At 37.3% G+C, this 14,961-nt stretch overlaps 1 protein-coding gene across 1 annotated transcript; it reads right to left on the reverse strand.

Annotated features, from left to right (window-relative positions):
* Positions 1 to 1,388: 1,388 nt before the first annotated feature.
* On the reverse strand, positions 1,389 to 14,391 carry LOC140522485 (uncharacterized). The gene is made up of 7 exons (XM_072637914.1): positions 14,091 to 14,391; positions 13,399 to 13,513; positions 13,074 to 13,247; positions 11,434 to 11,540; positions 7,501 to 7,638; positions 6,441 to 6,571; positions 1,389 to 1,477 (listed from the first exon to the last, which is right to left on the reverse strand). Exons 1-7 carry the CDS (start codon positions 14,318 to 14,320, stop codon positions 1,389 to 1,391), a joined length of 984 nt encoding a protein of 327 aa, XP_072494015.1. The 5' UTR covers positions 14,321 to 14,391.
* Positions 14,392 to 14,961: the final 570 nt, after the last annotated feature.

Below are 14,961 nucleotides of genomic sequence, written 5' to 3' on the forward strand. Positions count from 1 at the left end.
GAAATCCTAAAACAAATCAAAACAGAATACAAAAGAAAATGATCTGCTTCATTATGTGATGAAATTTCGTAGTTCTTTCCCCGCATGTGGAAAGCATTTTGCCTTAAGAGACCACTGGAAATTATGTAAATCCCTGCATTGCAATGAAGTGCTACGCCTAGCAGAAAAATTCCTCCCATATAGTGGTTGTTGCTGTGTACAAAGGTCTCCTGGTTCTGTTCCTCTCACTCAGAATCTTTTCACATTACTATTTCCAGGCCTCTCATTAATCTTCCTGTTCATCATTTCTTATAGCAAAATAGTATTCCATTATATTCCTGTACCACACTTTATTCAGCTATTCCTTAAATGATATGCATCCCGTAGAGTTCCAGGTTTTGGCCACCCAAAGGAGAGCTGCTATAAACATTTTTGTACATTTGGGACTCTTTCTCATTTTTGTGATCTCTTGGGGATACAGTGTTAGAAGCGGTAGTTCTAGGTCAAGGGCTGTGCACATTTTTTAGCTCTCTGGACATAGTTCCAAAATGTTCTCCAGAATGGTTGGATCAGGTCCCAGCTCCACCCACAAGAGATTAGTGTTCCAACTCTCCCACATCTTCTCCAACATGCATCATCTTCCTAATTTGTCATGTTAGCCAACCTGATGGCTGTGATGTGGTATCTCAGAGTTGGTTTGAATTGCATCTCTCTAATCAAAACTTCTTGAGAGCTTTTTTTATATCACTCTAGATAGCTTTTCTTTCTTCCTCTGAAAACTGTCTATTCATAACCTTTGACCAATAATCGGCTGGGGATTGACTTCTATTCTTGCACATTTGACTCAGTTCTCTATCTATTTTAGAAATGAGGCCTTTATTACAGACGCTAGTTGCAAAAATTGTTTCCCAGGTTTCCGCTTTCCTCCTAATCTTTGTTGCATTGGGTTTGGTTGTAGAAAGCTTTTCAGTTTAATAGAATCAACATTTTCCATTTTGAATTTCATAATGCTTTCCACCTCCTGTTTAGTCAAAAATTCTTCCCTTCTTCATAAATCTGAAAAATAGACTATTCCTTGCTCCATTAATTTATTTATAGTATCAATCTTTATTCCTATAGCATGTATCCATTTGGAATTTATTCCTGTGTACGGTTTTGGGCAATGCTCTAACCCTAGTTTCCACCACAATGTTATCCAGTTGTCACAGCAATTATTGTCAAGTAGTGAGTCCTTATCCCAGAAACTGGGTTCCTTGGCTTTCTCGAAGTGTAGATTGCTATATTCTTTGACCACTGCGTCGGAAGGACGTAAGCTATACCACCGGTCTGCCCTTCTGTTTCTTGGCCCGTATCAAGAGGTTTTAATGATTGTTGCTTTATAATGAAATTTGGGATCTGGTAGATCAAGGTCACCTTCCCTGGTATTTCTCTTCATTAGTTCGCTTGATATTCTTGGCCTTTTTCTCTTCCCGACGAACTTTGGTATTATTTTGTCTAGCTATAGAAAATAATTATCTGATAATTTGATTGTTATGGCACTGAATAAGTAAATTAACTTAGGTAGAATTGTCATGTTTTTTTAACATTGGCTTGGCCTAGCCATGAGCAACTAGTGTTTTTCCGCTTACTTAGACCTGTCTTTATTTGTGCAAAAACGGTTTTGTAATTGTATTCAGATAATCCCTGGATTTCTCTTGGCAGGTAGACTCCTAAATATTTTATAGTGTCTAACCTAGCTTTAAAGGGAATTGTTCTTTCTATCTCTTGCTCTTGAGCTTTGTTAATCATATATAGAAATGCAGAAGATCTGTTTATTTTGCAACCTGAATCTTTGCCAAGTTGTTTATGATTTATCATTTCAAGTAGTTTTTTACTAGAGCCTCTGCCATTCTCTAAGAATATCATCATATCATCTGCAAAGTGAGATAGCTTAGTTTCTTCTTTGCCTATTCTAATTCCTTCCTTTTCTTTTACTTCTCCTATTGCTACCACTAATATTTCTAGTACCATATCAAATAACATTGGTGATAATGGACATCCTTGTTTCACCCCTGGTCTTCTTGCAAGTACATCTAGCTTATTTCCCTTGCATATGATGCTTGCTGAAGGTTTTCGGTAGATACTACTTATTGTTTTATTATTTTATGGGAAGTTCCATCTACTCCTATGCTCTCCAGTCTTTTCAGTAGGAATGGGTGTTGTATATTGTCCAAGGATTTTCTGCATCTTTTGAGGTAATCATGTGGTTTCTGTTAATTTTTGACATGATCAATAATGTTAATAGTTTTCCTAATAATGAACCATTCTTTTCAAGGTAAGTTGCTGTGTTTTTTTTTTTGCTAAAATCTTCTTTAAAATTTTTGCACCAATATTCATTAGAGAAATTGGTCCAGAATTTTCTTTTTCTGTTTTGGCCCTTCCTGGTTCAGGTATCACAACCATATTTGCATCATAAAACGACTTTGGGAGGACTCCTTTGCCAATTTTCCCAAATACTCGATATAATATTGGAAGTAACTGTTCCTACAATGTGTGATAGAATTCACTTGTTAATCCATCCAACCTTGGAGATTTTTTCCTAGGGAGTTGATGGATGGCTTGTTCAATTTCTTTTTTCCGAAACAGGGTTATGTAAGTACTCAACTTCCCCTTTTGTTAATCTGGGCAATTCACATTTTTTAAAATAGTCATCCATCTCCTTTAGATTGTCGAATTTATGGGCATACAGTTGGGCAAAGTAATTTCTAGGTAATGTTTTAATTTCCGGCTCATTGTAGGTGACTTCAACCCTTTTCATCTTTGATAGAGTAATTTGCTTTTCTTCTTTGGTTTTTTTTTTTTTATCAAATGGCTCAAAGGTTTCTCAATTTTGTGGTTTTTCATAAAACCAACTTTGAGTTTCATTTATGACTTCAATAGTTTTCTTAATTTCCATTTTATTAATCTCTCTTCTGGTTCTCAGTCTTTCTGATTGGGGATTTACTTGGGGATTTTCAATTTGTTCTTTTTCTGGCTTTTTCACCTGCATGCCCAATTCGTTCATGTCCTTAGAGGAAGAAACTTTATATCTTTGAATTCCTACATCAGCCATTGTCTATTTTGAAATATTAAATGACTTTACTATATATAGCAGTCCAAAAACGTCTTAAGATGTTGTTTAATATACAAAACTATAAAATTACCTTTACTACTCATCAGTCCACAATATATTACTAAATTCAAAGCATTTTTTTTATCAGGGGTTTCTTGTTTATTAAGTATTTACAATTAGTTTGACAAGAGGAATTGGTTGCATCAATGAACATATGCAAAACTTTTTATTAACTTTGGGAATTTTCAATTATAGATATATATGTATATGTACACGTATACATACATACACACACATACATAAATATGTATGTATGTATAGTCAAAGTCAGGTCCTCTGGTACGCTGAAATATGGAGTAATGCTGTAGAGCCCTTCTGCAGGGGAGCACAAAGGTAAATGCATCAAGAAACAGGTACTACTGTGCAAGTTTTTGTATATAGGATTATTGTTGCACCTTTGATTGTGATATTGCCTACGTGAAAATTAATATATCCCTTCACCTTTCAGTGCTCAAGTCAATTCTCTGCCACCCGAAGTTTCACAGAAGGTGCTAACCTGCACTTGCAGAAGGAGATAATTCATGCCAACGGAAATACAAGTCTTGTCTTTATCACCAAAAAGAATTATGTGATATGGGCTTTATCCTGAGGCAGACATTTATATAACCCACTCATTAAACTGAAATTCATCTCATTGTTTCCTAAAACTAAGGGCAAGAAGAGAAAAGTAATTAACAAGAGCACTGGATTTCTTAATTCAACACAATACCTGGCAGAGCCAGGACTAGATCACTTAGTCCTAAATCCTGCCTGTCTTATCTGGCTACACTACAGCACTGTCTGACTTGGGAAGGACAACTTTTACTTGTCAGCATTTCCAATTTGTATTACCCATGAAGAGTTGTGCAACAAGATGACATTACTCAATTAAAGTAATGGCTTCATGAAAAGAAAACTGAATATCAATCATCAGGGAGAGAGAGAAAAAAGACTTTTGGACTGCAATGTTTTGGGATAATTTGTGACTTTGCTACCATAACCCTGAATTAAAATATCAAAGAAATGAGAATTACTGATTAGGGAATGCTCCACCCCAGACTAGAATAATTTGTCAAAATGCCAGAAAACTAGAAAATTTCAAATTTCTCTGACAAATAATTTGGGCTTATTCTCAATTAATGTGAACAAAAGAAAACAAGAAATAATTACAAGGAAGGAAGATGTTGCTTCAGGGAACGAAAAATGACTACCAGGCCCCAGGATCTGAACTCTATCACACTCATACTTCATGATAAGAGCCTGGTTTCCTTTGCCAATATGATTTATAAGAAAATGTGTATGCAAAGGGTTCACTACTAATAAAACTCAAGAAAAAATGTCCTCACTTTATTACTACTCTCATCTTCCCCTCAAAACAACGAAGATTTGAGGTTCATGGTCACAGCTCAGTGACGCCTCAAGTTCAAAAAAGTGATCACCAATTTCGTCTAATGCTGCATGATGCTTTGCTGTACTGCCACACTCGTGTATCAAATAACAAATTTTACTAATTCATTGATGAACATAAATGAGATAGAACAAATAAATGTCTAATGGTACAGAATGAGTATTTCAAGGAAAGCATACATATTTAATAAAAATATATCACAAAAAAGAAATTTTTTTCTTCCTATTCCTATCCCTAGTTGTTTGAAGCTTTTAAAATTCTAACCTTACTATGGTTGCGCTTACACTATGATTTGGGTTTCTATAGAAAATGATTCTGGTTATTATATATTTCATAAAGTCAGTGTCTGCATTCAGATATCTGTCACAAACCTATTTATGAATAGTTCTATCAGTAACAATCCCTTCAGTTTTCCCTATATTTATTTCCGTCTTGTAGACTATAAATTTTCTTGTTTGATGAAATTCATAGACATTCCACCTTCATTGAGATTCCTAAGTACAATTATTTTTGTTACAATTTGATTTGGAATTTCAAAAAATTTGATTAAATTTCTTTCTGTAGATAACATAATAGAAATTGAGGAATAAAACTCGACATTTTTAATCTTAAAAGTTCATTCTATTTGCATGTATGTAGCTAGAGATATACTATTTTACAAACGAAGAAAATGAAGAAAAATGAAGTTCATTCATCACCTGACAAGCTATAAGCAAGGAATGTTTTCAGAAAAGGATGTGATTTTAGACTGTACTAGATATACTTAAAATTAAATACTGTTTCTTGTGCCATTGTGATTTCTTATTTCTTTTAAGGAACGATTTACATAGCTCATCTCTTTCAGATCTGTAGTGTAATATGCGCATGATCACACTTTCTTTTGAGCTCTGTTGGCATGAGCAAGGCATCTAAGCTAACTGCTCCTTAGTTTCATCACCATTCAAATGGAAGTAAACAGAATACCCACACTGCTTTTCTCACAAGGTAAAGGGTAAATTGATTTGAAAGAGAAAACTCATAAATGCGGGATGAAGTTATTATTGCAAGCCCAGGTCATTGAGATTCCCAATGGCCCAGCTGGCAGGATTCAATATTAGGCAACCACTCAGAAAAATCTCTTCTCTTTGAAAGTTTAACGGCCTGAATCAGGAGATTGGAAGTGTTCCTAGGATGATGTTGGAAGTGGGCACATGTGCAAATATCTACCAAAAATCTAGGAACATATATGTATTACCTTTCAAACCTTTGTCCCCTGTTCCCCCTAACTTCTGTGTCTTTTGCATCCTCTTTGGTATCTCTGAACTGAAAGCTTTATGAACATTTAGAAATGTTGGAAACGTTTAAAATGTATCCATTTCCAAAGCTTGGATAAGTGATTTTCATACACTTCCAAAAAGGAAGAAGGCTTTGCTCTCCAGCTGTTTTACCGTTCTGTCTTTATATGTCCAAGTATTAGATGAGCCCATCTGTGTCGGTGTGCCTCTGTGCGTGAACATGCTATAGTTACAGGAGACGTTTACATACTTATTTTTCCCATGTTTAAGAATCAAAAATAACTAATATCACTACATATAATACATGTGAAATATGTTCAAAATTTTTCACATGATTTAATTAATTTCATTTATAACAATGGAGACTTCTGAAAATTGTTATTGTAACTTGTTTAAAGAAATTTTTGGAGAAAGTAGATATTAATAACACAAAGTACCCTGAGGCTGTTTTGTTCAGGATAATCAACCTACAACGATAATTAAGTAAATAACCAAAAATAGACCAATTCCTACCCTTTAAAAGTATAAAATGGAAAAAGAACATACATACCTATATTTATATACATATATGTTTAATATATATGAAATTAAAGATTGCTCTTTCATTATTTTTTAAAATTAGCTATTTTTTTAAATTTGTCACTCTTACCTTCCTGATTCTTGGCAGGTCCATTCACGGTAAATCTGGAATCAGAAGCCCTTTCCAAACTGCTGATTTGGAGTGAAAGGGGCTGATTAAGTGCCTTCTGTTTTCCATATTGATTAATTAGTTCGTAATGACTATATACAAAGTAAAAGATAAAACAAAATATTTGTACATCAACCAAGATAAAATTATACGTACCGGGTCTCTGCATACCTTAGACTTTAATATCAGATTATCAGCAAAATTGTTGTTATTCTTTTGATAAAGTCTGTAGGGTATAACTAATTATTCAGCCTAAACCTAATATACATGTACTCAGAGTCACAGTAATAGAGAATTATAGATTCAGAGCTTTAGATCATCTACTCCAAACACTTTATTTTCTAGATTAAGTAACTGAGTTCAAGAAAAGGTTAACAGTTTTCCAGGGTGATCCATAAAGTGAGAGGCATCATTTCTCCTCAGGTCCTCTGATTCCAATTAGAGCACTCTTTCCCCTGACCAAACTGCCTCATTGTAAATTTTGATGTTGATTATTATATTTATTACTTATTCTCTTTAGCTGTCACTCACTTTCAGGTTTCCAACGTATAATGTGGCTTTTCCTAAAACTAACTTTAAATCTACTATAACTGGAGGTATCAGCAAAGATTAAGAAACAAACAGGAAAAAAAACCGTGTCTTTAAAGCAGACTTTATAAATAAATTTTTGTGAAGTGAACTTTTGGGAAGACCAAATACTAAAATGTATGGAAAACATTGGAAAACCTTATAGAACTATAAAAATGGCACCTATCATCCTCGTTATCCTTACTTCTGAAAAATCTGATCTCACATTCCCTGACTCTACTTTGTAACTCGTCTCATGCTTATGTCCTCCTGAACTTGGAGATCCGAAATTGGCCTTTGGACCAACTTCTTCACAGTGCCTTGAAGTATGCTTGCCAGATGCTTGCCATATTATGCAACTATGAAAGTCCCAGACAGTCTCCTTTGTATGGAGGAAAAATGATTTTAAATGCAATTCCATACAAATTATTAGAATTAAAACGTTGATACTTACATGGAATGACCACTGAAAGCAGCATGTTCCTCAGCTGTCTGTCCAAATGTATCTCGGCAAGAGAGATCAATATCATATTGAAGAAGAAGACTGACTACACCTGTTGGTTTACAACGGGCAGCAATCATCAGGGCTGTTCTAGAATAACAAAGAAACCATCGACATTTCAGAATTTAAAGGAGTCACACGTAATTAGATTTCTCTCGATATGTTGCAACAAGAGGATATCTCATATATGAGGTTATACGCATGTGCAACATGAATACTTCGTGAGGGATGAGTACTTTTTGTGCTTATATGCAGCATGAAAAATGGCAGTTAGGAAAAGAAGGAAAGACAGGATTGAGAGGGGTATTTTTTTGTCCTCTTAGAGTTCTAGCAGGAACTGTCCAATTCAAGATTTTCATGACAACAAGAAGGTAGTGCATCAGAGTAACTTGTGTACAAAAGTGAAGAACTTTCAAGGGAGCCTACACCAAGTTTCCACTTGTTTACTAGCCTTGAAAGGAAAGTGGAGGTTCTTTGAAAGTAATGTTTATGGACAAGCTCATGTAACTGAAGAAAGGTTCATCACCAGATAGCTAGGACCATTGGATTTCAAGGAGGCCCATTAACCCATGAAGGCAGTTGATAAAGAGTTAGTGTGATTACAAGCTGCACTAGTAGAGAAAATATCCAAAATCATGAAAACAGAGATCTTCTGAAGTTCCGAGTTTGTGGTATGTTGAATAATTCACTGTCTTTCTGCCTAAGGCAGTATTGTAGGTATATCAGTAATGTCACGTAGAGGTTTACTGCTCCTTGATTACTTCGTGATAACTCATGGGGCAGCGAGGTGGTGCAGTGCATAGAGCACGAGTGCAGGAGTCAGGAGGACCTGAGCTCAAATCTCACCTCAGATACTTGACACTCACTAGGTGTGTGACCTTGGCCTAGTCACTTAACCCTAATTGTCTCATCCTGGGTCATCTCCAGTCACCCTGATGAATATCTGGTCACTGGATTCAGATGGTTCTGGAGGAGAAGTGAGGCTGGCAACCTGCACAGCCCTCCCTCGCTCAAAATAAAGTCAATTGCAAGTCATGGCAGTATTGCCCTGATGGCATGGTCTTCTTCTGCAAGGAAGGATGAACACTCACGCAGTGATAACCGATATAATAGGCTAACTCTGTGGAAGGTGGAAGTAGTGTCAAAAATATCCATGTAATATAAATACATTATATGGGGAAATTATGGATATTTTAAGGTATATTCAAGTGCTAATAAACTCTTTATGGCAGGTAGAAATGTTGATTCTGTTTAAATGTTTTTCTCTGATCCAAACTCTCAATACCAAACATAGCAAAAGGAACGAGTACAATATATTTGGGGGTGGCGCGGAATAAAGGATTATGGGAAAGATTGAAACTGATGGAGTTTTGAAATCTAGTATTAGCACTAAATATTATCCTATATTTAAAAATATTAGGTTTGTTTTTAAAAGATTATATTTAGTTTTGCGATCCAAGATGATGGAGTAAGCAGTAAATCGCCATAACTCTCCAATATTCACCTCGAAACAACCATAAAACACTGCCCCCAAACAAATCCTGCCACAGCAGAACCATCAAAAGTATAGGGTGAAACAATCTTAGAGCCCCAAACCTTGGAAGATTGACAGGGAAGTTCTTTCTCACTTGGGTAAAAGGGAGCATACTCCAGGACAGGAAGTATCCCAACAGGCCAGCAGCAAGCCCCATCTCAACAAAGCAATGGTAGATTCTGAGCCCCAGTATAGGGAGTGGGCAGACTCCAGTTCTAAGAACTGACATGCCTCAGAATAGACTCAGCCAAACAGGTAGGGTCTATCCCTACAGGTGATTAAGCAAACAGGCAACCACCGATGGTTACAATGACAAGAGCTTCAGGGTATATCTAGGGAAACTCAAGAACACTCCACCAGTCATAGCACATGACAAACATCAGCAGTAGAACTCCGGGACAGCATCAGGTAAGCTGCCAGAACCCTACTATCTGCAGCAGTGCCTGTCATTCCCACTCCCATCCCCTGAGCAAACCACTGTAAAAGAGGGCTCCCACACGAGTCAGCAAAACATTGCAGCACCAGGTAAACAGCCAGGACCTGGAGACCCTGCTATAAAATTCTGAAACAGTGCCCTTTCCACATTGTGAGCAGAGCTCAAATTGAAAAGAAAGGGGAAAAAAAGACGAGCAAAAAATAATTGGAAAAAATGACCATAGGAAGTTATTGTGGCCACAAAGAATGTGGAGGAAAAAAATTCAGAGAAGGAGAATGACGCCAAAACACGTATAGGCAAAATCGCAAAGAAAAAAGAGATGTGATCTCAATCCCAGAGAGAGCTCATGGAAGAGCTCAGAAAGGAAATTAAAATCATATAATAGAGGTAGAAGGAAAAGTGTGCAAAGAATTGAGTGATGAAAGAGAATTATGACAATATAAAATATTTGGGACTCTCTCTTCCAGTACAAACCAACCAACAATGAACACCATTACAAAACGTTTTTCACTCAAATCAAGTCAGATCTGACTTATCTGAAAAATATCAGTTATTCATTGGTAAGCCAAGTTAATATGATACAAATGACAATTCTACCAAAAGTAATATCTTACTCAGTGCCATACCAATCAAACTACCAAAATTATTGTACAGAAATAAAAAAAATACAATTCATCGGGAAGAACAAAAGGTCCAGAATACCAAGGGTATTAATCAAAAATAATACAAGTGAAGGTGGTCTATCTCTACCATATATAAAATTCTATTGTATAAATCGACAATCATCACAGCCACTTGGAACAGGCTGAGAAACAGAGTGTAGGATTAGTGGAATATGTTTGGTATCAAAGAACCATGGTCAATGACTACAGTAATCTTCTATATGAGAAACCCAAAATTCCAGCTTCTGAATTCGCTAGTTGACAAAAAATGCTGAGAAAACCGGGGAAAAAAGTCTCATGACAGAAAATGTTATTCACTTACAGCGAAGCAATTATGGAGTCTGAATGGAGGTGGAAGCATACTATTTTCTCTCTCTTTTGGTTTTCTGTTTTTTTCTGTCTTCAGATTTTCCTCTTTTATTCTACTACTTCTGTCAAACATGAGCAGTGTAGAAATAGGTTTAATATGATTGTACATGTACAGCCTATATTGGTTTGCATAACATCCTGGGAAAGGGGGAGGCCCAGGAGGAAGAACAATTTGAACTCAAAATTTGAAAACTGCAAAAAATTGAAAATTAAAAATAAATAAATTTTAAAAGAATAAAAGAGAGAAAACGTGACAATGTAAGTGCTTCCATCGTCCTCAAATATTAAAAGAACCAGGAGAAGGCTTCAATGCCTTTCATGGATCCTCTATGTAGAATTTCTGCTATTAGGACAAAAATCATGTAGCATGAGAAAGTATGGAAAGACTAAAATCTCAGCCAGTGGCATAAATATTCACAGTAATAAGGTCACAGGATCATTAAAGTCAGTCATCTTATTATTGTATTGATTTGTATTTGTCAATGCACATATTCTTAAGGACAATCAAAGGAAGAAGAAGGAAAAATTACACACATCAATTCTCATGGGTGACATGAAGATTATTTCATATAGAGAATCAATTGCATCACGAGTGCACACAACAGCTATGTGATGATCTTAAGTCATTGAAAATCAAACAGGGAAACCTGCAAAAAGAAATCACTAATTGATGGTGGATGGCATGCCCACATGAATGGCTTTCTCTGCTGCAGAAGCATAAATAGTAGCCCTTTTCATAATTGATGTTTGTGCACATTGTCACCCTTTCTCAGTGATGAACAATTTCAATTATTGTTGCTCACTAAGAGTTCCCTGACTGAAGTTGTTCTTATTCCTCTAATAAGAGTTACCTCTTTTTTTCTTGGAAGCTTTAATTACCGTACCTGTCATGCCTATCTGATGTATTCACATTTGCTCCATTCTTCAAGAAAAGATCGACCATATCTCGGTTATTTTCTTTAACTGCAAGCAAAAGTGGTGTGCAGCCTTCCTGCAAAAACATATTAAAGATCAAGTTTAGGTATGCAAGAATTGTTTATATGATAGAATTCAGTTGAAGGCATGTTGTGAACATCCTGTGAACTTGCTAATGACATATTAAGGAAGTAGGCTACAATGGAACTCTGGAATGAGAAGAGCAGGGCATAAATCCAGCTTCTGTTAGTTAATTTCCATGTGACCGTAAGTAAATTATTTCACTTCTTTGGGCCTTAGTTTCCTCACATGTAAAATGAGGGAATGAAGTTAGATAGCCTCTGGGATTGCTTCCAGTTATTAATTTGTGATCAGGACATAGAAAACCAGGATGTGTAAGAGACTTTCCTAATCTTTTAGGGGTACCTTCCTTTCCTCTGTCTTCATGTCATGATCAATGATTGTCTGCGTGCAGTCACCCTTATTTCCCCAGTACTTGGCCAAGCTACAACTAAATTCTGGTCAGTTTTCAAGTTGCCTAGTTCTCTTCATCCTTTCCCCTGAAGTGTGTACAACCAGCCTCAAAAACTCAAGAAAATCTTGCCTTAAGGTGCTGAACCTTGAAGAAAGTCATTTTCTTGATATTTTCCCTCCCTTCACAACTCTCCTAATGTATATTTTGATTTTTATTTTCTCTCTTGAGCAGCAGTGACGAAGAGTCAAACCTTTTCTTAAAAATCAGGAGATACTCAATAAGTCTAGAAAGGAAACGATATAGTGTGTAGGAAACAGAGAAAAAAAAACACACCTACATACGCCTAAGAATTTGTTCTTGTGAAATGTCTGTCTGCAGTTTTATGCTGAACAAATTTTTAAAAGATTATTTTTTAAAACATTATGACATTTCTTCCTGACCAATTAACATTGTACTATCATAAGTAAAGGTTTATATGTAAAGTATTGCAGACAGATATTTGATGGAACCTTTAAATTCTGGGTACCAGACCTAATATAGCATGCAAAGAAAATTCTAGAGAGACAGATGTGATGGAATGAATGGAGAGCCAAACTCAAAGTTAGTGAAACAGAGATTCAAGGCCTGCTGCTGAGACACTTAGAGTGGCTAGGTGAGCCTGGGAAGTCACTTCACATTTCAGCATTACAAACCACTCCCTCAGTCAAGTTTTCATCACTTTTTTGTGTGTGTGTCATGCACCCCTTTCCAGAATAATGCTTTTAAATACCTAAAATACAGAGAGTGCAAAGGAAGCCAATGACATTGAAAGAACTATAAAATAAATGGTGATTTTTTTTTTAATTAATGGATCCCAGGTTAACAACCCTACTCGAAGATTAAATCTTAGAACAGGCCCTGGTCCAAAGCAGTCGAGGGAAGTTCCTCATTAAGAGTTCCGATGTGAATGGAGTCTCCTCCCCATTTTGCCTGGCCATTAGAAAATTCCCAAGGCCAATGAACTTTGACTAGAGATGGATTTTAAGATACTTGCATTAAAGAAATGCTTCCAAGAATATAATGTGAATTGGAAAATACCTGATTTACCCAATTGAGCTCAGAAAATATTTTCTCACACAAGAGGTAGACTTCTACCTTGTTTTTTGCTTCCATGTCTATTGTATGTCTAAGCAGCTTTGCTGCTATTGCTGTGTTAAGTCCAGAGGCAGCATAGTGAAGTGCAGTGTTGTCACCGGTATCCATCAGAGCAGGATCTGCACCATACTCCAGCAGGATCCTTGCACACTCCTCCTGCTGACACTGTACTGCCTGTGAATGGAATGTAGAGAAAGAGACAATCAATACTCTAAAAAGTATTTAGTATACTAAAACATCATTAGTGATATTTAAATAAGTTAGTAAAGCACATTTTCTTAATCAAAACGCATTCTATCGACCAGGAAGGTTAACTAGGGCATACCTTCATTAAAGATGTCTGATAGTGCTTGTCACGCAGGTTTATTTTGCATTTTCTCTCTACTAAGAGAGACACAACATCTGGATGGCCATTTGCAGAAGCCAGGTGTAGAGGTGTGCTATGAAAATGAGAGCTAAGTCATTGCTTGGTAATTACGAAAATCAAAATTGTACTCTTGTTAGGTACTATATTTCTAACATAAAATGCATTATTGTTACTCTGCCTGAAATCGAAATCAGTGCCCAAATAAATATAAGTGGCCACCCTTCTCACCCGAGGACATCTACAATGTGCATTAGTTCTTCTGACCGGATATGATGAACAAAAACGTCTGGGAAATAAATAGCAGACTCAGAAGAACATTTCACTGGAAGAGAGCAGCATTTGCTCCCACCTCGCCACTGAGAAAGAGTAGGTCAGCTGGAAGCAGACTACAAGTAAAAGGAAAGAGTTTCCCCTCCATTAAAAATGGGCAGGCAGGAGGGTCAGGGGTCATCAGCAGTCAGGACTTGGGATCCAATCTCCAGGAGGCAGAGCCTGCGCCTGCCCTGGCCCAGGTGCTCAAAGGACAACTTTTCCAAGAGTTAGCCAAGGCACACGCAGACTCGTGGTGGGAGGGCGGGGGAGGGGGTTGTCTTAGACTGTTCCTGGGGGGAGGGGGGGCATCCCTTCTCTCACCCCCAGCGCCCTCTCACCGCTTCTCTTTATCCAGATCGTCCACGTGTGCCTGGCCCAGCAGCAGCAGGTGCTGCACCCTGGCCACATCCCCGAAGGAGGCAGCTTTATGGATCTTCCCGAGGTCCTTCATTTTGATGACATAACCAGCACCTGGGCCCAAGGGTCGGACCTCGCTGTCTCTCCTGGGAGAGGAGGAGCCAGATGGAGACCGCTCTCTCCTTCTCAAGATTTTGAAAGTCTTCTCCATCCTGAGGGCGGGCTTCAGAGATGGTCTGGAGAACTCACTTGGAGTCCCTCAGCCTTTTCCAGGAGCTCTCTTACTCTCCAAAACACTTCGATAGTCAGAGACTCCAAGGAAACTGCGTCCAAACAGGGCAACAGTTAGAAAGGAATCGATCCTGGAGATGGTTGGAGCCCTAGCAACGCCTCGAGGGAGACCGAAGTGCGCGTGAGCTTGACAGACGCTCAAGGCATGCGCACGCGCCCAACGGGAAAGATTAAGCCTGCACGAGTGCTCAAGGAACATTGTAGTCAAATTCCAGAATTATCAGGTCAATGAGAACACATACTGCATACAGTCAGAAAGAAGCAGTTCAAATACCATGAAATTACAGTCAGGATCACGAAGGTCCTTGGAGCTTCTACATTAAAAGGTCAGAGGCTTTGGGATATGCTATTCTGTAAGGCAAAGAAGGTTGGACTATATCCAAGGGTCAGGTACCCAGCAAAAATGAGGGTGATCTTTCAGTCAAGGAGATGGATATTAAATGAAAGAAGGGACTTCCAGATCTTCCTGATGAAAGGGTAGAGATTGATGGGAAATGTGACCTTCAAATAGAAGACTCAAGAGAAGTATGAAAAAATAAACAAGAAAAACACATTTTAAAA

The sequence above is a fragment of the Notamacropus eugenii genome, chromosome 2, assembly GCF_028372415.1.
Source record: "Notamacropus eugenii isolate mMacEug1 chromosome 2, mMacEug1.pri_v2, whole genome shotgun sequence".
Classification (NCBI taxonomy): domain Eukaryota; kingdom Metazoa; phylum Chordata; class Mammalia; order Diprotodontia; family Macropodidae; genus Notamacropus; species Notamacropus eugenii.

What these genes read in the sequence shown, in the direction of transcription:
- LOC140522485 (XM_072637914.1), bottom strand. Translation starts at nt 14,320, where the DNA reads ATGGAGAAGACTTTCAAAATCTTGAGAAGGAGAGAGCGGTCTCCATCT. An exon ending in ATCAGACATCTTTAATGAAG is followed by an intron (nt 13,248 to 13,398) that starts GTATGCCCTAGT and finishes TTCCATTCACAG; the next exon opens with GCAGTACAGTGTCAGCAGGA. An exon ending in ACCTGCCAAGAATCAGGAAG is followed by an intron (nt 1,478 to 6,440) that starts GTAAGAGTGACA and finishes TATTTTCTATAG; the next exon opens with CTAGACAAAATAATACCAAA.